This window comes from Syngnathus acus, chromosome 15 (genome assembly GCF_901709675.1).
Source record: "Syngnathus acus chromosome 15, fSynAcu1.2, whole genome shotgun sequence".
NCBI lineage: Eukaryota > Metazoa > Chordata > Actinopteri > Syngnathiformes > Syngnathidae > Syngnathus > Syngnathus acus.
Window position 1 is genome coordinate 1,133,899 of NC_051100.1, and position 26,626 is coordinate 1,160,524.

At 41.7% G+C, this 26,626-nt stretch overlaps 1 protein-coding gene and 1 long non-coding RNA gene across 3 annotated transcripts; one reads left to right on the forward strand and one right to left on the reverse strand.

Annotated features, from left to right (window-relative positions):
* Window positions 1-34: 34 nt before the first annotated feature.
* Window positions 35-26,279, forward strand: LOC119134487 (serine/threonine-protein kinase 32C-like). Of its 2 annotated transcripts, none has more exons than XM_037271183.1 (12): window positions 35-154; window positions 10,171-10,226; window positions 14,407-14,558; window positions 18,623-18,796; window positions 20,767-20,804; window positions 20,966-21,055; window positions 21,566-21,669; window positions 21,856-21,972; window positions 23,200-23,325; window positions 23,428-23,556; window positions 24,120-24,187; window positions 25,021-26,279. In XM_037271183.1, exons 1-12 carry the CDS (start codon window positions 109-111, stop codon window positions 25,196-25,198), a joined length of 1,278 nt encoding a protein of 425 aa, XP_037127078.1. In that variant the 5' UTR covers window positions 35-108; the 3' UTR covers window positions 25,199-26,279. The 2 variants fall into 2 exon arrangements, with proteins under 2 accessions (XP_037127078.1, XP_037127077.1); XM_037271182.1 differs by lacking the exon at window positions 35-154 and adding an exon at window positions 2,893-3,337.
* On the reverse strand, window positions 5,664-25,022 carry LOC119134489. The gene is made up of 4 exons (XR_005100350.1): window positions 24,426-25,022; window positions 16,948-16,952; window positions 16,463-16,465; window positions 5,664-5,676 (listed from the first exon to the last, which is right to left on the reverse strand). It is a non-coding gene; the product is annotated as an uncharacterized LOC119134489 (long non-coding RNA).
* Window positions 26,280-26,626: the final 347 nt, after the last annotated feature.

Consider the following 26,626-nt stretch of genomic DNA (forward strand, 5'->3'; position numbering starts at 1 on the left):
TCACATCCAATCTGAATTCTCTCATCTTCCATTCAGAAAAAGTCAATGAAATGACATCAACATGGCTGCTTGTGGTCATGAAGTAGGTCAGACTGGCTCCACATCTTCATGTGCAACTGCTGTAATGTGTACAGCAGCTGTCTGTGCCCCTCAGGTCTGTCTTATTTGCATTTTTTTTGTTCCTTTGCATGCCCCCTAAGATGAGCTGCCATTTGAGATCTTACTTAGCAGATATGGAGGGCCGAAAAAGGTCAAAGGTTAAAGGTAAAACTAACCTTTGTATCCACCTGTTGCCATTCATACAATAGAAAACGTCATGGCTTGCTTGGAGTATCAGCTTTGTATTAAACTACATGAACATCAATTTGTGAGTTAACCAGGACAAGCTCATATTCATTTGGCGAGTTTTGTTTGCAGTGGATATTTTCTTATGTAAAACGAATGCCATGGCCCTCTAAACATCGCTTTATGTTGCTGCTTTCGAGTATCATAGTCTATTCTATTGTGGGTTGGGAAGATTGGACCACATGTGAGATATTGTCTGTCAGTGGAACTCGGATGGTTCAACATTTGCACACATCATTTGTTTCCTCCTTAACGTCATGCAAAGTGAAACAAAAGAAGTGATGATTGTCTTTTGCAGGCCTTAAAAAATCCACTAGGTGTCGCTAGTTTCACTTTAGTGACTGTAATCTGGCAGATGTAGGGCTTGTCTGCCCTCTTGTGGTGTTTAGTAGTTAGCATAGTAGTTTTGTTTTTATAAAAAAAAATATATATAAAGAGGATAAGCTATTTAGAGAATGGCTGGCACATTGTTTTTTTCTTTCAGCAAAAGTACTTAAACTACCCTTTCTTGAACACTTTTTCGTTTTGAAAACTCTTTAAAAGATTTTTGGCTTCTGTGGGTGAGCCAAACAAAGTACATTGTAGTGGATTGTGATGGAAGAAAAACAGTTTTGACCTTCCTGAATGTGAATGTGACCTCGTGAGTGTTTAGCGTTCTGTTAGGACACAATAATAGTGCGTCACCATACCGTAATATTGTCACGACAGGATTAAAAGATCTTTAAGAATACGTAAATGCTTCTCGTCTTCAGAAAAGCTTGCTTGTTGTCCAGTCATCTCAATGCAGGATGTTTCTTTCCAATGCTGACTCTCAGACAACAGAACAACGAGAGCTCACTATTTAGATGGATACATGGAAAATTGAATGGTTTAAATTGCTATCTTAAATGATCCATTTTTTATTCAGGTTTAAATGAAAAGATATGTTACACAATGAGTATTTATGATTGAAAACGGTACTGTGTCCAAGACAATTATCACAAGACAGCAGATTTTTCCCAGGAGACTGCAGGCTTGTCTTTTCTAATAACCTTGGCGGAAGTGAGATGAGCAGGGGTGACTGCGCTCATTGTGCAGGAGCAAGCGCTCCTGCGGAGGGCTGTCTCGGTCTTCTCGCAGTGATTAGCCACAGACAGCGCTTGGCCGGCCAGAGTGCTTCCGTTTGGAACCCGCAGGTCATCGATTTTTTTTTTTCTTTCCATCTGGCTAAAAATATTACAGAGTTGGAACTGGAAGGCTTCAACTGTGTGGCAAATGGTGTCTCCAAGGGAACAGAGGTGACACTGGAGAAGCAGGCCGGGGAGCTATTTTAGTGGACAGACAGTGGGAGCAGATGGCAAAGATGCATGTGCATGGTGAAACAAGGTTTGCTGAAAGTTAAGGTGCCTTTGTTTCACCTGGAAGGGTCGCTCACTCCCTTGTCGCTTTAGGATAGGGCTCCTCAGCTAATGGAGGGAACTGGAGCCCCTCATGCACAATGTCAATGGAAGGGAAAATGGCGGGGCACTTTCTCTCATTCAGTCTTTTGAGGCTTACCACACTTTGGTTGCAATGAATGTCGTTTTTGATCTTCAACAATTGTATTTGATCTTAAACATTTAAGCACAGGAAGTCTTGATGCAATTCAAATCCCCTACTTCAGAGCTGTGAGGCAGATGTGACCCCCTTTTAAAAGCCCTTCAACCAAATGATGCTAAAATTCGTTGTTCATAAACTTTTCAAATAGAAAAGGGGAAAATTGGCAAAGCACATTATGACTTCTTGATGAAGATATCAAATTATAGGTATTTATTCTCTTGCTATAGTTATTTTGGCATATACTTAAAAGGTAGGATATGAATAGAAAAGGCAAATGTCAGCAGTCAGTCAGCACAGAAGAGTAAAAGCAGAGCTCCCTTCCTTGTGCAAGCCAATTTCAGATGCAACTATTATTTCTGAGGTACGCTCGCAGCAAATTCAATGATGACATTCGGGAGAGTATATGGATCTGATTTCCTTCAAGGGATGAAAAGATCACTGAAAGCTGAATACAGAATACCTTGCCGGGAAGCAGTTAGGTGTGACACAGTACTTGGAGAAAGCAATGTCATTTTAGAGGTGGCATTAGTCAAAAGAGAACCATTCCATGTGGTTGTCATACGTGACAGTCGCTCGACGTCGTTTTCATTCAATGGCCAGCCGTCAAGAGACTTGAACAACTACGACTTCCGCTTTGAAGTTTCAACATAAAATATCTTTAGGAACGTTCTGCAGTAATTACGACCAATTATCAGTCCTGTAAAACCGCATCGTTCAGACTAGAAAAATGCCTTTTCATTATATATTAATCCAAACTTTCCCCCGTATTACCTTTCTGTGGTATTAGGAGATTTGCTTTTTAACTTTGAATCAAATGTAATCAATATTAACTCACGTGACCATGTTGATGTGATGACAAATCCCCATGTTGGGTAGACTAATCCAACATCTGTTTTTAAATACGTGAAATACGATATTATTCTTAAAACGGAATTGAACAACTTCCGATTTGGTAACTACATGTAGCTTAACTCACCTCTCACTCGGAGCCCCAGAGGCTCGAGTAAAGTCCGTGTGGTTTCCTCTCACGGACTACGGAAGACAACCGGACACGATCGAGACCGATTGACAAGCCTATCGTGCCCGTGGAACACATTTTCACGACACCGCCGTTGCTTGCTTCTCTTAAGAAGAAAACATTACTTTAACTCGCTCTGCACATGCATCACTCTGACCAAATAATATTAGAAACCCGGGCGGTATGCAAAGAAAAATCAAATAAACAACGGGTTCGGTTTGCGTGAAATGTGTCCATTTCTTCCTGTTTAGCGTTTAGTCTCCCACTGAGGTGGAGTTTCTCTTCAAGAGGCGAGGAATGCTATCTGAGCATCAATGTTTCACTGGGGAAAGTGGAAGAAGAGGATGGGAGCCAATAGTTCTTCAAAGAGACCCGTTTTTGACGAAAAGGAAGATGGTAAGTGATGACAAAGTGCAAATAACACTCCTTTTTACTAATTGTGCATGCTTGTCAATATTTTGTTTACATCGTCTGTCATCGATTTTCAGGTGATTAGCATTAGCTTGAGAGGTTGCTGCAGCCTGCAGAGTTGACCAAGTTTCTTTCGAAGGAAGACAAACTGCGCACCCATTGTTTTGTCTTCATATAACATTGTTCTATTTTCCTTTCAGTACCTGCAATGAAAAGTGTTGCGTAGCACCCACTAAGCCAGTGCGTGAAAAATGTCCATGCTTGGCATGAACCCATTGAGACAGAAACTAGTTAATTGCATCAATAAGGCAAGATTATGTCATGCATGGGATTAATGTTAATTCATGATGGCTTGTCAGTGTGGAAAATCTCTCTCTGAAGTCCCCTGCTGAATCTTGATGATAAAGTACAGAGCTTCGGTAGTCAAGGCAGTTCAAGGGACAACTGGAGTAAATGAGGTCATTTCACCGCGGGGATATGGTTATGTTGCCTCCAATAGTCCACAGCTTCCATGGCTGCAAGGAATAACCAATTTAAGCATCTTTTTTTGCACATCATGTAAGGCAATATTCAGAAGAAATATTTTTACACCCCTGACAGTTGTGAAAGTTTCAAAAAAAGTGTCCTGAAATGTGAAAAAAAAATAAATGCAGACAGCACCATGCATCTAATTATCTTTTTCTGAAGTTAAGTCATTGGCAAACAACTGCAGTCCCTACTATAATTTCTTTGTAAATTTGGTATCATCTCATTTTCTAAGAAGCTTGTGATAAAGTGGGACAGTACTGCGACATATTGATAAATTCCTAGAGATCATTGTTGAATTTCAGCCATTCAAGTGTAAAAAGAAGTTCACTTCTGTACATTCAAAGTTAGTCATAATAGAACTCACTATTTGTTTTCCCTCCATTACTATCCAATTCACATCTGGGTCATAGCATCAACTGTTGTATAAATCAGATCAGATTGAAGAGATTTTGTCCATGGGGCTGCTGTTATTTATCATCACCCTGAGATGACACCACAAATCAGATTATTTTCCATAGCCTCAGGTTGTGTGCGTGCAGGTTCGTGGCCAACAATCAGTCTTTGGCAGAGTTGTGTCTCTTGAGTGCTCTTTCTAATTCATTTGCTTTAATTACAAAGCATTGAAAGTTATTTACCCTTAATGCCAGTCTGCTCTCCTTGAAAAGTTTACAAGTGAAGATTCTGCAGTTTGTGAAGCAGCAGATTGTCTTTCATCCAGTGCACTGATAATTGTCAAGGGTTGTTGATGGTGTCTTCTGTGGCTGCCAGCGTTTTAGCTCTGTTGCTTGGAAATCTCATGAAGAGCATGTGGTCTACAAAAATGAAAACTGGGCTGGCAGTATTTCTTCTGAGCTTTGTGTGTGCTCTGGTAAAATGTGTTGTGCAATTTCATTTCCCCGTTTTATCATTATTATCATAAATAGTGACACAAACAGCAAACATAATGAAGTAGACAAGGTCAACTCATTCTGAAAATTCTCCAGTGAAATGAAAGCTTATTTTACATGATTTGATATATATTTTATTCTGTTCTAAGAATTACATCTGTCAAAGTAGTACCAAAGCTCTAACAGGAGATTTCTTTTTCTTTGGATTTTCTTTTTGCAAGACGATGTCAAACCGACGGGGCTCCACCAATACTGATGTCATGAATCATGTCACTTGGCAGAGCACCTGAAAATGTCACTTCAAATATTGTCTGTCCAGATAATATTTCACCATGACAACTCATCGCCATTCTTAAAATGTACACGTGATTATTCTTGTGCCTATCAACCTTGAGTTGTGTGCTTTTGAGGCTCCTCGCTCAAGCCAAAGGCAAATTTCCACTGATGTGGACAATAAGCCTCCCTCCATTCTTGTTTTGTGCACTTGTGCGCGTGTGCGTCTGCCTGAATGTCTAAGTGTGCGTGACTGCTCTTCCCGTCAAGGATAAGTGTATGAGGCAATGAAAGCAGATTTTGTTGAGGATAAAGATAGCTGCAGAGAGATGGCTGATTACTTGCACTGAATGCCCAGACACCCACTTGCTTTCATCTGTGTTACAAACTCCCAGTTTTCACTGCTTTTATTTTTTACAGCTACTGGCCTCTTACAAAAAAACATCAGCATTGGCCGGAGCCATCGGATGGATGGAGCGCAATATGTGAGGAATACAATCAGAATTAGGACATTGAATTATTTTGTAAACAGTTGTAGAGTGCTTACAAAAGTGAACAAGATCAAATGTCAAGGAAAATTGAAGAGTTGAAGTTGGACAATTTGGGTTGAAGAATGGTGACATTTGACACTTTTTGCTGAAATGTTGCTCAGCAAAGTACAAGTCCATTGTTGAAAGGCCAGAACCTTTTCTCTGTAGAAAATGTAAACTTGTAAAAACCTAAACATGACTGAAAATCAGAAAAGTCCTTTGAACATATGATGAGAAAGCTTTTATTGTCATGGGAAATAGCACTCCTGAGAAAATGCATTCGTTGGAGAAACAATGGCATGTGAACAAGAAAGCAGGGGAGTGAGGGCTTTTTCATCATTTATTTCCACTCTGTGTTCTTAAGGTAAACTTACAATTTAAAGGTTGAATCCCAATCCAATAAATGAAAAGCAGCCCAGCTTGACGCACCATTTCAATTAGAAATATTTGGTCATTTTTTTCCACCAATTCTAACACTTCCCAAGGGTCTTAATAACATGTCTGTCCCTTTTTTTTGGGTCAAATTACTCCAGGGATTAAAAGTGTTTGAGCACACTTTCAAGCTGTGTTGTAATCATTGTTCAATATAGGTATGACCTAAAATGACCAAATGGCAGAAAGTATATTCCAAAGCGAGCCTTTTCTTGCCGACACCGCCATTTTACAATTCTCTTAGGAAACCATCGGCGAACCATCTGCTTGGCTCACTTTTCTTTCCCAGGGAAATATATTGCTTCTTTTGGGCTATCCCCAATCTATTCCCACTGCTGCAATTTAGATTCGTGATAAAAAAAGCAAAAAAAAAAGCGACGCAGCAATGGTGAGAATTCCTGTTGAGGAACCTGAATTGAACCGTTGGGATATTTTTGGCTGCAAATAGAGAACAATGACTAAATCAGCAAGAGTGACACTTCTAAATGCTGGAGATTGTCGACCTATTCATTAGGTCCACTCTTTTATGTGTGGAGCTAGTCCAACATAAAACAGGATCGCCCTCAGAGACCAATTATACTTTTTTTTCCTCCTTCTGCATCGTTTTTATGTCGCGGTTAATGCAGCTTGCTTAGAGTAATCATTTTCTTGCGTATTTGTATGTCTCAACTAAAAATACTGCCATATACAGTTAGGTCAAGAGTATTCTTTTTTTTCTTTGACACATTTGCAAGACTATGTGCTTTGTTGGCCGCACTGTCTTCATTTGACTTCTTCAGGCTTTGTTGCAGAATTTAGAAGATGACATAATAAGCCAGTCTGATTTGTCCCCAATGGGTCTGAGGTATTTTTTATTTATTTTTTGTCTGACAATGATGGAGGGAGGATAAACGCATACGTCTGCTTCTTACACCCACTCACTCCAGAGTCAAGAATTGAATAAGAATGCTTTCACTTAACATTTTCTTTTCGGCGCAATCGACGAGGAATGCCAAATCTGCTTCCGGTACATTGGGGCAAGTTGTTTGAAACATTACAATACTTTAATTCCGTTTTATTATTTTGGAAAGGATTAATGAATCACTGGCAGCAAAATAGGAGCATTTCTCTTGGAAAGTGGCTCTCCATATAAAACGAGGTTGCGAGAAGGTGACTGTGCTCTTCACATCACTGCCGGAGGACAAGGCAGAGCGTCCAGTCTCAGGCTCCGCCTCCCTCCCTCCCTCCCTCCCCCCCGCCATCCTTGGCCTTTTGTTTGAGTTCACTTGTGTTGCACTTGCCTAGGGCTTTGTTTTGGAGTTTACATTTGTGGGAGATGATTTCATGATATCATGTAAATCAGCGTGTCCATCTACCCAAAATGCAATAACAGGGTGGCTGTGCGAGCAATGTTTACATGCTGTGAGTCCGTAATCACATTTGCCTCCTACCCAAAGCATATCTTGCTAACCTCGGGCCTCCAATTTGATTATTGGAGACGCAGTAATGCAGAAGCACAACTAATAATCCTTTACTTGATCACGTTGCCTATGAAAAGCTCCAGTCCTTTTCGCGCTGGCCTGCGTCTCTTCACGCGGTGCTGAAAATGTTCGTTTTAGCCTGGCGCAGCCCTCGTATGAATCTCCTCATTTTTGTCCAATTATCATTTGAGAGCCATTACAGAAAGTGTTGCACCTCATTGATAACGAGCTATGTAGTGCTGATGAATATTTATGAGCGCCGTTTAGAGAGCTCAGTGACTATGCTACAGTGGTGATCAAAGCAAAAAAAAATGATTCTGGCAGCTCCGTGGTAATAGTGATTTAAGTAAACCGACTCATCAAAAGTGGCTTTCGGCCACTAGAGTATATTTGAGATGTCTTTGGTTCATCACGAAACACAACATTTTTAAGCCACAGTTCAACTGAATTTTTTATTTCTAAATATTCTCACTTTTTTCCATTCAAATTTAGTCTCGCATAAGAAGCATCTCAGAAACGGAGCTTGCCTATCAATAAAGCCACAATATCCTTCGTCACCATTCAGCTGAGTGATTCAAGATGCATTCAAGATCAAACATCAACGGAAGGTCACAGTACTAATTTTTTCAGCATCTTTCAAGGGGCAGTAAAATCCCTGCAGCGAATGAAATTTCAAAGTTGACATGTTCGTGATACGCATCCAACGTTGACTCTCAGCTCTGCTAAACATGGCTAGCTGCTGCACAGAAAATTATCACACAGAGGAAGTTAGTCTTGTGTTTGCGTTGATCCTCGTTGGTACTCGTGACACTCAGTGTGGGTGTCTGCTGAATCTTGAAATCCCTCAATGCTTTCCTCTGTAATGCGGCCTCATTCTTACAAGGCTGTGTCTTTCTGCTTTACTTTGATTGCATTGTATGCATGTCTCATACTAAGTGGGCTGAGGCTAAGGTAGCCCTTGAGTCAAATGTGGATTTTCAAAAGGCAGAACAGGAAGGTATCCCATCCAGGGGGAGGTAAGATCACATTCCACACGACAGTTCGTTTGCATTTCAGTCACAGGCGTCACATGAGCTTCCGTAAGCATCTTTATGCGGCATTCCTCAAAGATTGGCACATCAGAGACGGAACAGGCAAACTAAGATGCGCCCGCCCGCCCGTTTCTTTCAGAGAGAACCCTCGCAAGCGGCTTATTGCCAAGAAGGTGCATGCTCGGACGCAGCTGATATTTCGAACATTAAATGCGTCAGAGCGGCGCACCAAGGGATGCCTCGGCCAGTGTCAAACATATATCGTTTTTCTTTCGTCCATGACGAAGGGTTTTGAAGAAATGCTAAGTTTAAACTTTTGCCTGATTGATAATGTACCATTTTTATTTTTGTAATTGCCTCATTAAAAATGTAAAATGCAGAAAGACTCATTGTACTGTAGTTCAAATGGACCTCTAATATACAGAAGCGGTATGACAGCGGTACTCTTAATCCTAATGGGATCGCCGACACGTCGAAGATATCAGGTTGCCCCCATTAGACGATGCTTTGCCCCTTTCGCAGTCCTCGGTTGAGTCGGAGCTCGCTCGGCTCAATACTTGGGTAGCAACTGACAGGGGAACCGTATACCTCGTCCACTTTATTGATCATGTAAGGATTCTCTTTTTTTTTTTTTTTTTTTTGCACTAAGTAGCTTCCTTAAGGTGAAACTGGAGGCCACATCATGGACAATGTGATGTTGTGGGTAGAAATTGAATTGATAGATTACACACGAGTACTTTTGCTTTCTGAATGATATTTCCTTAAGGCAAACCTTGTGGAATTTTACATCCACATTTGTTAATTCCGATTTCATTTTGTCCACCATGACCTGGCTTGTTGCCAGTAGCAGCTCCTCCACAGGAGCCAATCTCCCATTGCAGACGCCAACGGGTGCCCACTCAGCATATCACCCTGGTGTGTCAGCAGTTTCCTAAGGCAACAGGGGAAGATGTTGTTCTTTCACATTCTCTTTGATAGATGAAACCCTGTTACGCTGCATGCTGCAGGGACTGGTCAGTCTTTTGTAAAGCGTCCAGCCAAACCTGGGAAAACCAATCATCTTTGCCATCGTTTTATTAGCACTCCTCCAAGGAAAAGATTATTTTTCTTGCGGAAGATAGATATATTTCATATATATAATATATTTTTTATTATACTTTATATATATATTTTTTTCCACCCAAGTACGATACTAATTTTAGCCTTTAAGGAGAGTACACACTATCAATTGTTTTTTTTTGTGTGAGTCTGTTTACTTGACTTGATTAGCATTCTCTGGTGAGCGACATCAATTATAAAGGCAATTTGTAGTATATGCATGATTGGAAGTCATTTCCATAAACACTTGAAGGATATATCACTGAAGGTGACTGAAGCTCATGTGTGCGTGCTTTGGGGACTCTGTTGATTGTCTTTTATGAATGGATGCTCTCTGTTTGTTCTTTCATCACTCTCAGCTATCCTCATGGCAGTCTGTTGAACTTTCAATATTAAATGATGTCTTACTCCATTGCACAAATGTCTCTATATATATATATTATCCAAAGTTATTATTATTAACGTTTTATCCGACCAGCTATAACAGAGACTTTGACATTCTTGCTAATGTGCTTATTGCTCTGTATTCTGACAAATTTAATAGTGATTAAATGCCTTTTCTTTTCTTTTTTTTTGCAGTGAATTTTGACCACTTTCAGATATTGCGGGCAATCGGGAAGGGCAGCTTTGGAAAGGTAAGCTTTTTAAGTCCTCCTGTATTTTGCGCACGGTTGATTTCCAATAGTCGTGGGTTGTGTACCCGCTGGCGAGCGCAGTCCTTTTCTCTGCCAAGAAGCCAGACAACTTCTGATTGCATTGGACTTCCCATTACATTAAGCTTACAAGATGTATTATTTTCTGACTTTGAAAGACTAATTAATAAAAGTCACTTAGAGGAGAGTCCATTTGCTTTTCAGCCCATGCCAGCAAACCTGCTGGGAGTTTTGACCCATATCTACGTTTAATTACAGAGCACTACGGTACTGTCTGCTTGTGCTCCATAAAGCAACTTGGCTCCCGTGTGTGTGTGTGTGTGTGAGCTGCGTTGTAAAAACAAATTGGAGCCGTTCTTTTTGTCCATTTTGATGGTGTTAGGATAAACTTTTGTTGAAAAACAAAATGTGCGAGTGTTAAGAAGTAAAACCCGGCCGGGTGAGACGTGATGCTGTGTGTGTGACAACACAATTGGGCTCCAGAGATGATTGTAGTTTATCTTCATTTTGAATCCTAAATATGGTGGCAAATATTTGTTTAGCTTTTCAGTCTCTGCATGTTTTTGCAAATTCATTCCGTTTTGCTCGTCTCTAAACAAAATATGTCTCTCTTTTGTGGAAAGTCATTCCCAATGCTGAATACATTACCATGCCAAATTATGTTAATGTGATGTATTCCTTTGTTCCACCAAGCTGCTGTCACGTTCCTTCTGACACCGAAGGGAGAGACTTCCAAACATGTATAAATCATAAGATATGATTTGTGTAGTCCGGTGGTTGAGTTAAAAGCAGCATCACGGCAGAAGAGGACATGTTCCTCCCACAGTCGAAAAATCAATAGGTTTTATGGAGTAAAGACTCAATAAAATATGACAAGAAATAACCCTAACCCATAAAACAGCATGTCCAGTATCGGCTTGTATTTACTTTCTAAGTCCAGTCATTCCTACATGGATGTTATTTTTCCTTTTTTTGAAAAAAAAAGTTTGTCCACATTCATTGTTTCCAATCTCCGGCTTCCTATCCTCCTCTCTCATCCTTTGTATCTCCAGTTGGACAAGAAATGATTGGTAGGTTGCTGCGATTCTAGCCACAGGAGCGGAGGTTGGACGCCAGCGCATTTGGAAGACACGCTTGCCCTAACCGCCCGCCCGCCCGCCCGCCCACCTGCCCGCCTTCTAGAGTGGCCTTGCAGCGCCACTGAAAAGATAATTGCCTGCCCCACCATCTTCTACCTTTCCCCCCATGTGTGTCAGCCCCCTCAGTACTTGGAGACAGCTTTCCCATCCACAGGGCTCATTAAGGCCTTCAGATGAAGCACTCAGGGGGAGTAAAAACAGCGAGACGTGACAGTCATTGACACTGACGGGAGTTTAGTGACAGCTCCTTGATACCAAGAGTCAGACGGAAAAAGAAAACAAACACAGAAAGGGCAACAGAGGGAGGTTGATGCATTAAGACAAGGACGGTCAGTAGTGGTGCAAAAGCTCAGCTGGTGGACACTTCCAAATCCCGCCTAGCCACTCACTCAGCAGTAGTAGTAAGTGCTCATTAGGACCTAGTGTGAAGTCAATGTTTAATAAGTGGGAGTGGAGAGACAAAGTGAGACAGGGAGAAGCCGCAACACCTCGTCATGTCGGAAGACACCAGTTCCTTTGGAAAGGTCAGAAGATGATTAAGCCATTGTTAGATTGGTGTTTTTTTCTATTTGCTCTCCAAGCCTTCAGGCAGGTCACTTGATGCCTTTAAAAAAAAAGTACACGATGAACATTTTATAATTAGAATCAGAAATGTGGGGAAAAAAGCAATCAAATCGTTTCAATTTGGAAGCGCAAAGTGGCGAGGGATCACTGTACTGCTCACTGGCAATATTTGTCCTAACATCAATCCACAAACGTAATTGGAGAATGATGGATGTCATCTCTCACCGTGCAGTATATTTCACACGCAGCGCCGAGAATTGGCTAAGCAGAACAAATGGTAATGCCGGCCGGCCGGAACTCATTCAATCATTTCTCCATTATTATGATATAGACAAGACACAAAAGTAGTACTTTGTAACTCAAACCTGTTGTAATAATGCTGGGCTTCTTTACGGAATGTTCTGCTCCCGCATGAAGCAAAGTCAATATACGACTTGTGAGTAAAAAAAGTCATTTTCTGATACTCGGTAGATATACAGATCTGATGACGGGTCATTTAAAATGGCTTTGCCGCGTCACAATCCTTCCTATATTGCTTCTCGCTATTCAATTGATTGTTATTGCAGATAAATCTGCCAGAAATGATTGCGGTGAATATTATGTAAATTTGCTACCAACCCGAACTGAGGAGTTTACGGGTATTTCCAGCTTAGGGAAGTTGTATTTGGAATAAAACGATTTATTTTGAAATAATCTATCTATTTTTTAAAGGTAAAGCTATTCCCTGTCTCCTTTATAGCCATTTTATAGACTCGTTTTTTTTCTTTTTGAATTTTTAAATGCACAGCGTTTGTTTAATTGCTCACTTTGGATGACTTGTGATTTTAGGAAGGAACCTGCTGTGATTAGTGTGATTCTCCTTTCTTCAAGCTAATTAGGAATAAATGCCCTAAGACAAAGGAAAAGTTACTGTCATGCTCCAGCCATCCAAACGATTAAATGTGACTAATGAAGCTTTTATGATGTCAAATTGAATCTATTTGGGCCGCCTGTCTTTGAGGATAGCGATGAGACAGACATTGTTGGGTCCCGAGTGAAACCAATTTGTTTTTGTGTGCGTGCGTGCGCATGGCTGTCTATCTGGCCACCTCGAAAAAGCTATTTGGGAGAGTTAAACAGGTGCTGTGTGCAGCTGCTGGTCAAAGATTACAGGCAACAATGTGACAGCATCTCACTCGGCGCCATACACTCCACTATTGATTGAACAAAAACAATCAAGCAATTTTGCTTTCATGATGCATCAGCTGCAGCAGCAGCAGCAGCAGCAGCAGCAGCAGCAGCGCTCAACCACCTGGACTGCAACTTCCTGTTTGTAAACACAGCTGCTCAAAACAGATTTTCAGTATTCCCCCCTCTATCTACTATGTCCCTTGCGTTAATGAAGGTGGGAAAACTAGCAAACAGCAACTTAACCGCTGTTTGTTTCAAATTGGAACTTTTGAGTCAACTATTGCTGAAGAACTGCGGTGGTCTCTTTTGTCCCCAAACCGAGACTTCACAGAGAATTGCTTCAATGTGTTTTTCATACAGGTGAAAATGTCTCAATTTATATGCAAATAGCTTTGAAGACATTGGAGTGGTATATTTCTGGACTATTGATTTTGCCTTCTCCACAATAAGCCAGTTTAATGCACGGGATTTCTTATCGTCTCCATGAATATATGAATAAATCCTTTTGAACTTTTATCATTTTACCGCGCTGACCAAATCTTTATGATTCCAGACAGGAAAGAGCTATCGGTACACGCTTGATAGGTTCAGACCTAATAACGATCCTCGACCGTAATCCCGTTAGAAAGAATAGGGACAGCCGATCAAATTGAATTTCCAAATCCTCGATTTTCCTCCCAAATGTCATACCATTTTGTTTAGAGCCAGTGAAACATCTTTCCAACCAAGTACATGACGCTAACATGGAAAATGGTTTCAACAGAAATAGTTTATTGCTTATGTCTCAAGAGTTTTTTTAGTTGCCATAAAAGAGGAAGACTCTTCAACATTTGGTTTGCAAGAGTTTAAAGGGTGTATTTACGATGAAGTGCAGATGGCCTTGCTTTGGGCAAAGAGAAACTGGGTCCGTGATGAGTGAGACGAGCGAGATGATCAGGGCTGACCTGGAGCTATGTATTGTAATGGTGATCGTTGTCCAAAAGAAAAAAAAAAAAAAGCCAATAAACTGATAGGCGATGTTCAGAATGCAGGTCTTAATGCTCATTTTGGATTTTTCTGTGTGTGATTGTTCATATGACATACTACGTAATGCAGCCTCATTACATATGCATCCATCCCCAAAGTGACCCGTATGCGCTGAGGAAGCGATGATGTCACTCGCACCGTAGTCTTTAAAGAGGAGGTCAACGCTATATTGATCAAATACTGTGTTAACGTTATTGTGCTTGAAATTGATGACTTCCATTTTTCTCTCCATTGTGTCACCACTTGTGTCACTTCAATTCCAGGTATGCATCGTGCAAAAGAGGGACACAGAGAAGATGTACGCCATGAAGTACATGAACAAACAACAATGTATCGAAAGAGATGAGGTCCGAAACGTCTTTAGAGAGCTTGAGATTCTACAGGAAATTGAACATATTTTTTTAGTAAATCTCTGGTGACTATCTTATCTTTTTACCCTTTTCATGTGGAATGCAATGCTTTGTCTCTTGTCTGCATGCTCGTCTAGCCAAAAGATACTCATGGGATGCATGTTTGCTTAAAACCTGAAATGCATTCTTTGTGGATAGAATGCACCTGCAAAAACTTTATTTGGCACCAGGAGGGGAAAAAAAGAAACGTGTTTACAAAGATCACAATGATTAACTTTGATCATTTACAAAAGATACGTATTTTGGACTCATGCAAATACATTTGGTAATAAGTGTGCTTTGAATTGACCTCACTTCTCCCTCGAGTTGGGTAAATCAATGAATGGCGGCCGCTTTCATTATTCAACGCTCATCTCCGAGCGAGCGAGAGAGACACGTTTCTAAATGTAATTGGGGACCTGGCACGGCATTCATGGCATATTGCACAAAGCACTTAACTCTCTTGTAATTGCTAGCATGATATTGCGTGCATCCATCTTTTGCAAGGATATTTGCTCTCTCGCACATCATGCACGACGCCCTCATAATACGCAGTTAGTGACAAAGCATTTTAGTCTAATTGGGAATGCTTGTAGCCACCTTGAGGAGACGACGCCATTTGAATCAGTGTACAGTATGAGCTTTTTTTATACTTCAATTCCCACCACGAGAGTTTGGCTGCCAAAGCCCTCCGTGTTCTAGTTTGCCATGTGCCGGCCGTGGTGTTTTGCTTACTGCTGCTACTCACACACAATCATACCTACAGAATTTGGAGCAACTGACAATCTGACACTTTCTTTCTCATTTTGAATCCATAATGGTGACAAGCATGTACAAAGCCCCTCCCCCCCCCCCCATTACTCCTAAAGTTGACAATGGCGTTATCTCCTTGTGAACAATGTTTACGTGATTGCTGGGGGTGTCAATGCGCTACAAATTGCTTTTCATTTTCTTGGACTCTTGCTTGTTTTTCACACTTTGCGCTCAGTTTCGGCACGTAAAAGCAAAAATCTGGCCGCCGAGTGATGGGCAAATCCAGCCCACTCGTGAAAACTGGACTCCTGCCGAAAGGAGAGGATTGAAATGATGTTTGGGGAGTGGCAAAATCACGTCACCCTTCAAGGTAGCGCCATCAAACAGAACTCCTGTTGCTCAGAGCTCGGCGGTATTTGGCTGGCTCTCACCAAAACCTGTCAAATGTTCCGATGCAGGAGGCCAGCGCAGCGCTGCTGCGTGATGGAGTCCAAGCACAGCTGTTACGAAGTGCGCTGTATTTTGTTGACGTTCACAAGCGCTGAATGTCGGCAGCTGTTTTATTCCAAGGTTATCTTACTTTGATGAGAGATCATTTATTAAGATGCTCAATTACCTGCATTGCATCGAATCTTCTCCTTCTTGTTTTGTAACGACTGGAGATGTCATGTGAGTGCGAGCGTAAAAAGGCGATAGATCCGACACATCCCATGTTCACGGGCTTACCCCTTTGGTGTTGCAATTTCTGTTGCTTAGCGATTTTGAACGCATGTGCAATGGAGCCGCCGGGGAATTGGGGATCTCGCTCGTCTCAAAAGCAAACATGTAAGAAGCGCCAGCCTCGATATGGTTTTAGATGTGCTTTTCTTGAGAGCGTGCCAGGAGAGAGCCAAATACACATCTGCAGGAACACACCAGCCAGCTGTCACAGGAAATAAGGATTCCTCCGGTAATGGAGAGAGCAAACAGAAGAGTTGTCGAAACGAGTGCTGGGCTCGTATTTTTAAGATATACAGACTCAATAGGGTTTCTTTCCTCCATCGTTGACCCACACGCAGTTAATTCTGGCTTGGAGACATCCAGTTGTGTTTTGTACTGGCATCTGTAGCTGCAGAGCCAAATCATTGAAAGGATACCTTGTGAATGCCTTAAGCAGAGCTGATGTTGACTTTACAACACACTGTAATAATTGCTCTGTCAGCGGAGTTAACTGGATTACCTTGGAGGGGTGACTATTGAATATTATGTACTACACGTGTCAGATCTTTCCAAGGATTAGAACATGACTGACTCTTTCTTTCTCTCACGTGTTTCAAACCTAGAGTTTAGAGGTCACCTTTGGCCCTTGAACAATTGTTTGTTATTGGAAAACAGCATTTTGCCTTGAGCACGACAGCAAATAGCTCAAACAGCATTGTTCTTTTTTTCCCGACAGAATCATCGTCCAAAGTATGTTGCCTTTGCTTCGTTGAACCATTGATAGAGCGTTGAGAGTGAATGAGTGTGCGTGTGTGTGTGTGATGTGCAGAAGGATGGTGTTTTTCCCCTTGTTTATTCACCCCCTTCATCACGATCCAATGGCACAAGAGGAGTGTAGTGGATAAATGTGCTGCGTCCTGCTCAGACTCCATTAGGAATATTGATTTCAGGCTTGGGTGAAACAAGTCCTTTTTGCAATTGTGGAACAAAGTAACCCTTTAAAGCCTCAGTCAGATTTCATAACAAGCTGACATTTCGACATGAATGCCTGCCGGAAAATTGGCACGTCACGTTGAAACGCACATGGCCGGTTTTAGGCGACACGTCGCTGCTACTTTTCGACAACCGCTGTATTTGTCAGACGTAATGCAAATAGGAAAAAGTAGGGCACCTGCAGCTGTACACTAGTTGTTTGCTTTTCAGGCTTTGAAAGCAGAAAGAGTGCTCATTCACACTGTGCGGGAAATCCTCGGAGTTACCTGCAAGACCATTCAGTCACTTCCAATTCGACTATCGTCACTTTTATGTAGGCCGCCTTAACTTTGCAGACCAAACACAGGCAACGGGATATAGCAAATGGTCATTTTTCTTTGGCGCCAAACTCTTCCTCATTCCCTGCCTCCCCGTGCTCATTTGTCACCGTGGCCTGATTATTTCAGCCCTTTCCTCGGTCGCCTTCTTGCCAGAACCTTCCACTTTTCGTCAGTGTGACTAAAGCAGGCCAGTCTTGTTTCCAAGTGGCCTCTTACTGCTTTTGAACACATCTCCCACCTCAGATTGCTGACAATCATTCACAACAGCCTTTGATTGTGTAGCACACACAAAAAAAATAACATTCCAGTTGTGATGAGGTGACAGCATTTTCTTTTTCCCTCAATGCATTGGCTCTTGACTGAGTTTGATTCAGGATCGTTCGAAGAACTTTTAATAACTCGCTTTCTTTGCCATTTTCCAAACGAATGTCATGTGCTAGTTGAATGTGGGGTGTTTAAATAACGAGTGCCAGAGCAGAGGAAGTTATCTTGTCAAGTGGCTCCTGTGAGTTAGATAGTGTCCATGAGGTGATAAATAGGTGACAGTGAGCCATTGTGCATCCTGGGGCTAGCCATCTGCGACAACACTGAAGATGATCTTTGCAGCTTTGCTTCTGTATCACTGGCCAGCCATTTATATGCAGGAGGAAATGTCATTTTGAATTATTTAGTAGCAACACAAAGCAGAACAACCCATTATCGGTCCTATCACATAAAAGTCAAGAACAAGTCAAAGGCTTTCAGAAGTGGCACCAAACCCTGCTTGAAATGTTGTTGTTGTTTTGTTCCTCTCTCGTGCAGTTTGTCTTTGGATTCATTTTCACTCTAAATTTCAAACAAAATAGCATCCATTTCTCATAGTTGCAGAGTCGGAAAAATGATATCTTGAATTGGCTTGGATCCAGTTTGTTCGCCCATGTGCTTAATGGATTGGTCAGTTTATGGAGCAGAAATCATGACGTGAAGCATTTCAAATCCCCAGCCTCTCTCTGAAAGCCTGTGTTTTAATTTGATGTGCATGGTTAAGTAAGCCTGATAAACCAAAGTGTCAACTTTGGAGCAAAAGCAGTTTCCAATGAAGTCACATGAAGCAAAGATTTAACCATTACTCTTTCAGATGTAAGGTGCGTTTTATCCACAAATGCCAACAAACTCATTTTGGGTTTTAAAAAAATGTAAACAAATACATTTAAGCGAGTGATGCATGTTTTCTGTAATTGCATGGAGTGCGTCTTTGCTCTTTGTGTACAGCTTAAAAAAAAAAAGAAACTGTGGTGACTTTGTCCTGTGTCCTTCTCCCTTTCCATCCGTAAACCCGACCCCAGGTACTCATTCCAGGATGAGGAGGACATGTTTATGGTGGTGGATCTCCTGCTCGGAGGAGACCTTCGTTACCATTTGCAGCAGAGTGTCCCGTTCAGCGAAGATGCCGTTAAACTTTACCTCTGCGAGATGACACTTGCGCTCGACTACCTGCAAAGCCAGCACATCATCCACAGGTCCAAAGTTAGCCTCTTCTTTTCATCCCTGCATTTTCCATACGTTCATGTGAATTCCGTGGGCAAGCGGCAGCTTTCGATGCTCGCGTTGTGCAGCGTCACAGATGGCAGCCAGGAAGAACGTGTTGACAGGAATGTCAGTGGAATGAAAAGGGCGATAACGTTCAAAACAACTGCTGGCAAACTGAGTTGGGCAGGCATGGAGTGAAACTAATCCCAGCTTTAAGCGACCAATAGAGGTGGAGAACACGTGCTCTCGCTATCTCAGTAGCCTGCCTGGGATTTTTCACTGTCAAGTTAGAACCCAATGACGGCCGCACCATTCTTATTTTGTGGCTATGTTTCATATCATGATGTTGTCTGGATGGGGCAGTTGTATGAGGGAAACTTTGGCTCAGGGATAAAACTGTTTTTCTCAACTGACTATCGATCCAAAATCTATTTTCTGCTGTTATGTCTATTTTGGTTTTAGATGATATCGACAGTTGGTGTGAATGACCGCTGTGTTTTCATGAAGTGTCTGAACAGATAACCTGAAAGACTTAGCGTCATATTGTTGACTCATAATTCATAGGCAGTATGTAATTCCGATCCTTTATCATTTTCATTGAAAGGTCCCCGATACGTATGTTAGATTTCCAGATCATTTAGTTGCATGCAGCCACGGTGGGCATTCGGTCTGCAGCCTTTGTTTTCAAATATGCTGAGCACACCGTTAATTGTTAGCTGGTGAAAGAGCTAGTTCCCTGCAGACCCAGATTTAGAACTACGGGAGGTAGAAAAAGAGTTTGAACCTTGTTCAGAACACTCATTGGAGCTGCGGTGTACCATCTGAGTGTGTGCAGCTACACAACAGTGCACTTGTGTGGATCCATCTGCAAGGGAAGCTTTTAAGCCCGATATATACATTTGAAGAAAAATCGCTAGATATATATATATATATTTACTGTTGAGCTTCTTCCCTTTGCTACACGATAGGTGGCACACTGAGCCAATAGTACCCGAAAAGTCCTTTTGCATTTTTTGTCACCGTCTGCTCTTGCAGCCCTAATCCAAACCATAGCCACCCCGAGCTTCTCCGTTTTGTTCCACCCTGCAAGTTTTTGACAGGAGAATACCGTACAATTATTTGACTGCACTAGCTGAAGGAAGAAGGTCTCTGGTCTCCTAGCAACAGTCTGCTGCTGCTGCTGCTGCTGCTGCTGCTATGCCCAAGGAGGCAAAATTTCTTCTTTTGGTGAAGAAGGCAAAGGGATGAGTCCCTCTTGTGTAGTCTCCATCAGGATTTTAACGCAGCAACATCTTATCTCACTTGATTTCTTCTCACTAAAGGCATTTCTGGTTAACAATGAAGAAATCCTTTTTTTTTTTTAATCGCGCTACAAGGGTTATTAGTGTAGCTGAACTTGAGAAGTTCTCCTATGAATATGCATGTATGCCCCTCCAGTCTGCAAGATCATAACAGCATCCCTTCCATTTTTTTTTTCTTTTTGGGGGGGGGGGCAATTTTAACATTTGGGTCTTAGAACATTGGGAGTAATGGCTCCACAAATGTTTGTGTTATGCAAAGTAGTGTGTGTAGTATAATTAGTTTGGCATCCCACACCACATTAATCATTTGAACTGCTAAAATATGACGCATCACTAGCATGCTTGACTAATATTGAGCCGTGTGCTGACAAATCAGCACCAGTCTCCGTGGGGTCTTCTGGTGCATTCTTTTTAATGAAGGATGAAAACATCATCCGATGGTCATGCTCACACTTGCAAAATGTATTTCACACTTATTGTCCATAGATCTTGAATCAACTCCGACAGCTTTTCATATACACAACATATGAATTCACATTCACATTTCATTCCAGCGCTCCCTATTTAACTTACGCTATGAAAAATGACATGACTGACATGGCATCGCCTGAGTTTGTTCTGAATGAAGTCATTATTATGTTGTGTTTGTGTTCCTTTAGAGACGTCAAACCAGACAACATTCTTTTGGATGAGCAAGGTAAGGATTTTTCATATCTGATACGTATAGATGTTTCATGTTGAGTGGGAACCGCACCATGGGAGGATGTCTAATGATGTTCTCCTTTTGTCATTTTGCTCGTCTAGATAATTCATTAATGATTCTAAATGAGTGAGTATTGTCTGATTATTTCCTTTCAGGCCATGCTCATCTGACAGACTTCAACATAGCGACAATAATAAAGGATGGAGAGCGAGCAACGGCCTTAGCTGGAACCAAGCCGTACATGGGTAAGTAACTCTTCACCTTTATTATACAATTTGCATACTTTTTTTTTTGCATACTGTCTGGTGAACATCAACCTCGATCAGAATTTGGGCCTTTGAATTTGCTACCTCTTTATTCTTCAGTTTTCAAAAACATGTTGGACACTTCTGTGCTTTCAACTTCATATGCCAGTTGAGGGGTGGCTCCTTTTCTTCTCTAGCATGATGATTGCACAAAAAGGTCCTTAAATACATGGTTTGTTTTTGTTTTGTTTGCACTTCAGAGCCCCGATCTTGGACCTAACAAATATAGAGATCTGACAATGAAAGCATTCCGATTGGCAGATACAAACTGTTGGATTGACGACATAAAACGCTCAAATCATAATAATGTGTCACAAAGATTAGGTAGTCGCTCTGCGCGACTAGAAGCTGCAGTAAAAGGTGTCTCAGTCAGATGTCTGCTGATTTCATCGGGGCACTTGTGTGTAGATTTGAAATGTGAACTATCTGTACACTGTGTTCCCCTCTCAGCTCCCGAGATCTTTCAGTCTTTCATGAATGGAGGGATGGGCTATGCCGTTGAAGTAGACTGGTGGTCATTAGGTGTGACCATTTTCGAAGTTCTACGGGGATGGGTAAGGCGTTACACTCAAACTCTCAACTTGTATTTTTATTTTTTTTCCACAACCGATATCAGTTTCAATCACATTACTATGACATGCTTCATATCCCTACTTGTTTCATTTCACACTTGATCATTAGGCATTTAGATACAAAGTCTTTTTCTCCTGAATGCTTCTTTCATATTTCTTTCTTTCCAGAGGCCCTATGACATTCATGCCAGTAACTCACTGGAGTCTTTAATCCAGCTCTTCAGCACAGTCAGTGTCCAGTACAGCCCGGCCTGGCCCAAAAACCTGGTTTCTCTCTTGAGGAAGGTGAGTGGGGGGCATCAGATGCTGTTTGTTATTTATGTTACAGATTGATTTGCCTACATGATGTCATTTGACCACATTCAAGTTTATAGGAGGAGGTAGCTCATGTACGTATTTGATTTGTCAGTGACAGTATTGTGGTGCACTTGCACTTGCCTGACTTCAACGAAATAGAACAATTCTAAACATAAGCCTCTATTTTTGTTAAGATGTCATGGATTATGTCACCTTGTTGAAAATCCACTACTAACACAATCATATTACACCTACAAACAATATTTCTTATTTATAACCATCTAACTTGGTTTCCTTTTGATTGAGTATATTTGTGATGATTTTAATTTTGCCTTGCTATCATCAACAGGGTAAATGGATGACATTAAGCTTTGTTAAATCGAAACATAATGAAATCAAAATCAATTCAAGGGCAAGCTGAAAGGAAGAGCAGAGCAAAACAGACAGACAGACAGATAAAAGGGTTACATCAGAGGTCACGTCGTGGTCGGGTGGGAGGTCGATGGGAAATGGCTTGGCTACAGCTGGAGGAAGGGAGGGAGGGAGGATGAGAGGAGACCCTTACGACTCGGGAGAAGAGACACGAGGCTAGAAATCTCACGTGGAGGCACAGTGACTAATTGTGCACTATTTGATTTGTTTTCTAATCAGAGGCCTAAAAAAAATGCTTCCGAGTCAGCTTCTATCTGTTCAATACTTACTGAATCAAGAGTACTTGTTATTTTTTATTCTTTTACTTGAGTTGTTTCTGCCATTTTAAGATTAGAGATTGATATTATTTGGCACTCCTGGTGTGCACATTCAGGATGAAGTGTTGGACTTTTCCTCTCGGCCGCTAATCGATGACTCTGTCTGGTCTCCAGTGAGATACATCTATCTTGCCCTACAGGAGGAAACTGCACAATACTGAAATATACAAGGGGCCAAAAAATCACATGCATTGACTACCCCCCGATAGTTTCCGTGAAGGGAAACAACATGAACAGTATCAGTTCATGAAACTGCGTGGAATAACACCACCCGCTATCTGTGTCAAACCCAAGGTCCGGGGGCCAGATCCGGCTTGCCATTTCATTTTATGTGGCCCGCAAAAAATATCAACTCCCATGAGCTTTCTAAACTCTGTACCATCATTTGAAATTTGCATGTGTGATAAATCATAATGTTGAATGTCTGTAGCAAAAATGATCTGTGTATGTGTTTTGTGTCCACCAGCTACTTACAGTGAACCCTGAGCATCGTTTCTCCAGCCTGTCTGACATGCAGACCTCTCCCTACCTCGCTGACATCAACTGGGACGCCATTTACGAAAAGAAAACAGACGCTGGATTTGTTCCAAATGTTAGTCTCAAGCAACACGACACGTGCATGCACACGATACTTTCATGAAAAAAATCAAAACTGATTAAATCTCTTCTTTGGATTCCTCCTTTGGTCATACAGAAAGGTCGTCTCCACTGCGATCCCACTTTTGAGCTGGAGGAGATGATTTTGGAATCTCGTCCCCTTCATAAGAAGAAGAAAAGACTGGCAAAGAACCGGTCTCGGGACAACAGCAAAGATTCACAATCTGTAAGTCCAATGATGTCAATTTATTCTTCATTGTAAAAAAAAAAGAAAAAAAAAAAAAAAGATTATTATTCCACCAGTATTCTTCGTTCAACTTTGCAAACTTCAATAAATTACACCAATTTTGCTGATTAAATCCTCAAGTAAGTTTAAGAGCGACATTTATCTCCTCCTTTGTCATTTCCTGCCTGATTAAAACAATTCCAACTTTAAAATAATGAAGTCATTTAGCAAGTCTGTGGAATTATTCATCACATTCCCCCAATTGTCAAACGTTCACCTTACTTGTAAGGAAATTGCGTAAATAATGTCGTCTTCAGAGCCGTTGTCATGCCCTCAAGAGCTTTCAGAAATGTCCGCTTCTATTTTTGTCCTGCGCAAAACATCCAATTTTGAAGAAGACAATCGATGACTTATTGTCGGGGGAGAACTGATCATTAACCTGATCTCACAGGTTACATCATCACGTGATGCAAATTGACATTGACGTTTATTTATGCCACTAATGCTCTAGCACTCCATGTGTTGGACTCTTGTTATTATTATTTGTGTGCGTGTGTGTGCAGGAGAATGACTATCTACAGGAGTGCCTTGAAGCAGTGCAGCAGGAGTTCATGATTTTCAACCGAGAGAAGTAAGTGCACTACCGATTGAGACTGCCTTGACTTTACATGACGCAAGTGACAATCCTGAAATTGAAAGCATCAGACTGCAATTAGGCCTCTTCAAAATGTCAACTAAAACTACAGCAAGAAGCAGAGACACAAAAATACGATGATTGCCAACTACAGCCATTGTAATAATGTCAAGGTTCCTTGCATTTAAGTGCATGTAACAGTTAATGAATATTGTTGTTACTTGACCATCTTGACACTTAGCTGTTCTGCTTAGCAGCAGTTGAAGGGATTGCATCGCTCCGCATGCATGTTAAGGGGAAGTAAGTAAGAAGCCATTAAATGGATGAGTAGCTCGATAAAGGCGCAATTTATTTTCACGGTTGACTCACTGAAGCAAGGAGAAGCATCCGCTCCAGAATCGTAATGGCACCACCTGTCTGTTCATCAACCGGTGTTTGGCGTTTTTGTCCGTGCCGACAAGGTCTTTGCTCTACCGAGTGACAGACAGTCTGCTTACATATTTAGATCGACAGGAAAACGGTTTAGGCTGTCGGTTGCCTCCGTACTCCAAAGTAATATTTGATGTCAGGCAAATTGTAGGATTTTTCGGTCCGGTTGTGACACTGCAGCATGACCAAAATCCTTCTTTATGAGAAATGACACATTTGGACCTAATTGGGTGATTATTGATGAATCCTATTTCGAACGTGGCACATCATATCACCCAAGTGCTCTCATTAAACTTTCAACATTGTCTCTTACGTTTTCCCAAATCTATATTCGTTTCTGGGAACTAAAAATAGTCGTGTCAAATAGGCATGATTTGAACTGTGCGGACTGCGTTTTGTAGATTGAAAAAGCGTCAAGAAGAGGCGCAGAGCGAGGCCGGGGGAGACGACGCCAGCGGAGACGCCGAGGCCGGCGGCACGGACGACGACGCGGCCAATCCCGACCCGGAACCCGAGCCCGAATCCTCTTCCAAACTGAGCATGTGCGGCTCGGTGTGCTCGTCCCCTGGCAGCTGCTAGTGCCACATCAGCTCTCTGCGCACGATCCAGGATGAAGGTCTCTCTCTCAGTGCCATGCCCATAGATATATTCTCTCCTTTGCGGTTGCCAGGAGGGGAGGAGGAAGCACACAGCGGGACTGACTCACTGTTGGACCCAATTAGTTTCATTTGGTTGCTCGCTTCCCCGGCCGGTGAGGCAAGAACCAAGCAGATTGTCCACCTCCTTGTCCGCCCTTCACTATGCTCCAACTTCTATGCAACGTTGCGCTTCATTCACAGCATTGCAAAGAGTATCACACGCTAGCGATGATGACATCCTGCCTGAGCAATTGCTCTTGGTGATATTTTGGTGGCTTTGCTGGTTTTAGTCCAGATGCATTTTCCTGCCTCCTTTTCAAAATGAGCCTAGGATGTCTGAATTATTCAACACACACACACAGGCGCTTTTACAGTTTTAGCTTGTCTCTGCTTCACTCCTCCCCTCAGCCTCTCTCTCTTATGTCATGAATGCCCTAATTCAGAGCAATTGTATTTTTTATGTCCTGCCTGGTGTACTTGTATTGCCACACCTTCCTCAAATCATTGGCGTTTATGCAACAGTGTCAAACGAAACCGAATTTACATTGTTGACATTGAAAGCGCGGCTCCAAAAGATGCCGTCATTCAGACCTTGTATATTTAAGACGTAAGGTAGAGTTAAGATTTGGAACATGAACTAGCTGTCAGTGCTTCCAATTATTTTCACAATCAACTCCAGTATTGCCATCGTGATAGTTGTTCGGTTGAAACGCGCGGGAAAACGTAGCAACGATCCACTTTAAAGCCCGTTCCAAACTGAAAACCATGTAAATAGCGTAAATTGTAGGTACAAAAAAAAAAGAAATCACCACAGTTTTATGTGGCGCTGCAAAGTCAACATATTTCAAGTCAACTAAAGAAGGAAGCTTGTGGAGTCAATCCTTCGCATTGCTTCGTTCTGCTCTTGGCTCCAAGTGTGCAGGCACATCTTGTAGGCAACATAGGCCAAAGCTTTTCTACCATTTGCATAACCATTTCTAAGCAAGTGTGTATGTGAATGAACGTGTTTTTCTTCTTTGTGTCAGTCCGGTGTCCAATCGTATTGCCGACGGTCAGTATTGGGGTCAGAAGGGAACTTAATGACATGCAAAAGAGCTGAAAGAATCTTCTGGCCTGCGTGGCGTTATCTGGCTAAATGACATAAAACAGTACTTTTCGATATCTTTCAGTCCAACACGATCCATCACGCCGAATTATTTCCATTTGATAACTAATCCGAGTTATGATATTTCACGACAGTCATTAATGCGCACAATGAAGTCATTTGTGCTTTGGTGTTCGGATGCATTACTGAATGTATTCAAACAAATGTTTACAAATGTAATACGTGACACTATCTGAGGAACAAAACACTTTTGTCTTACCTTGC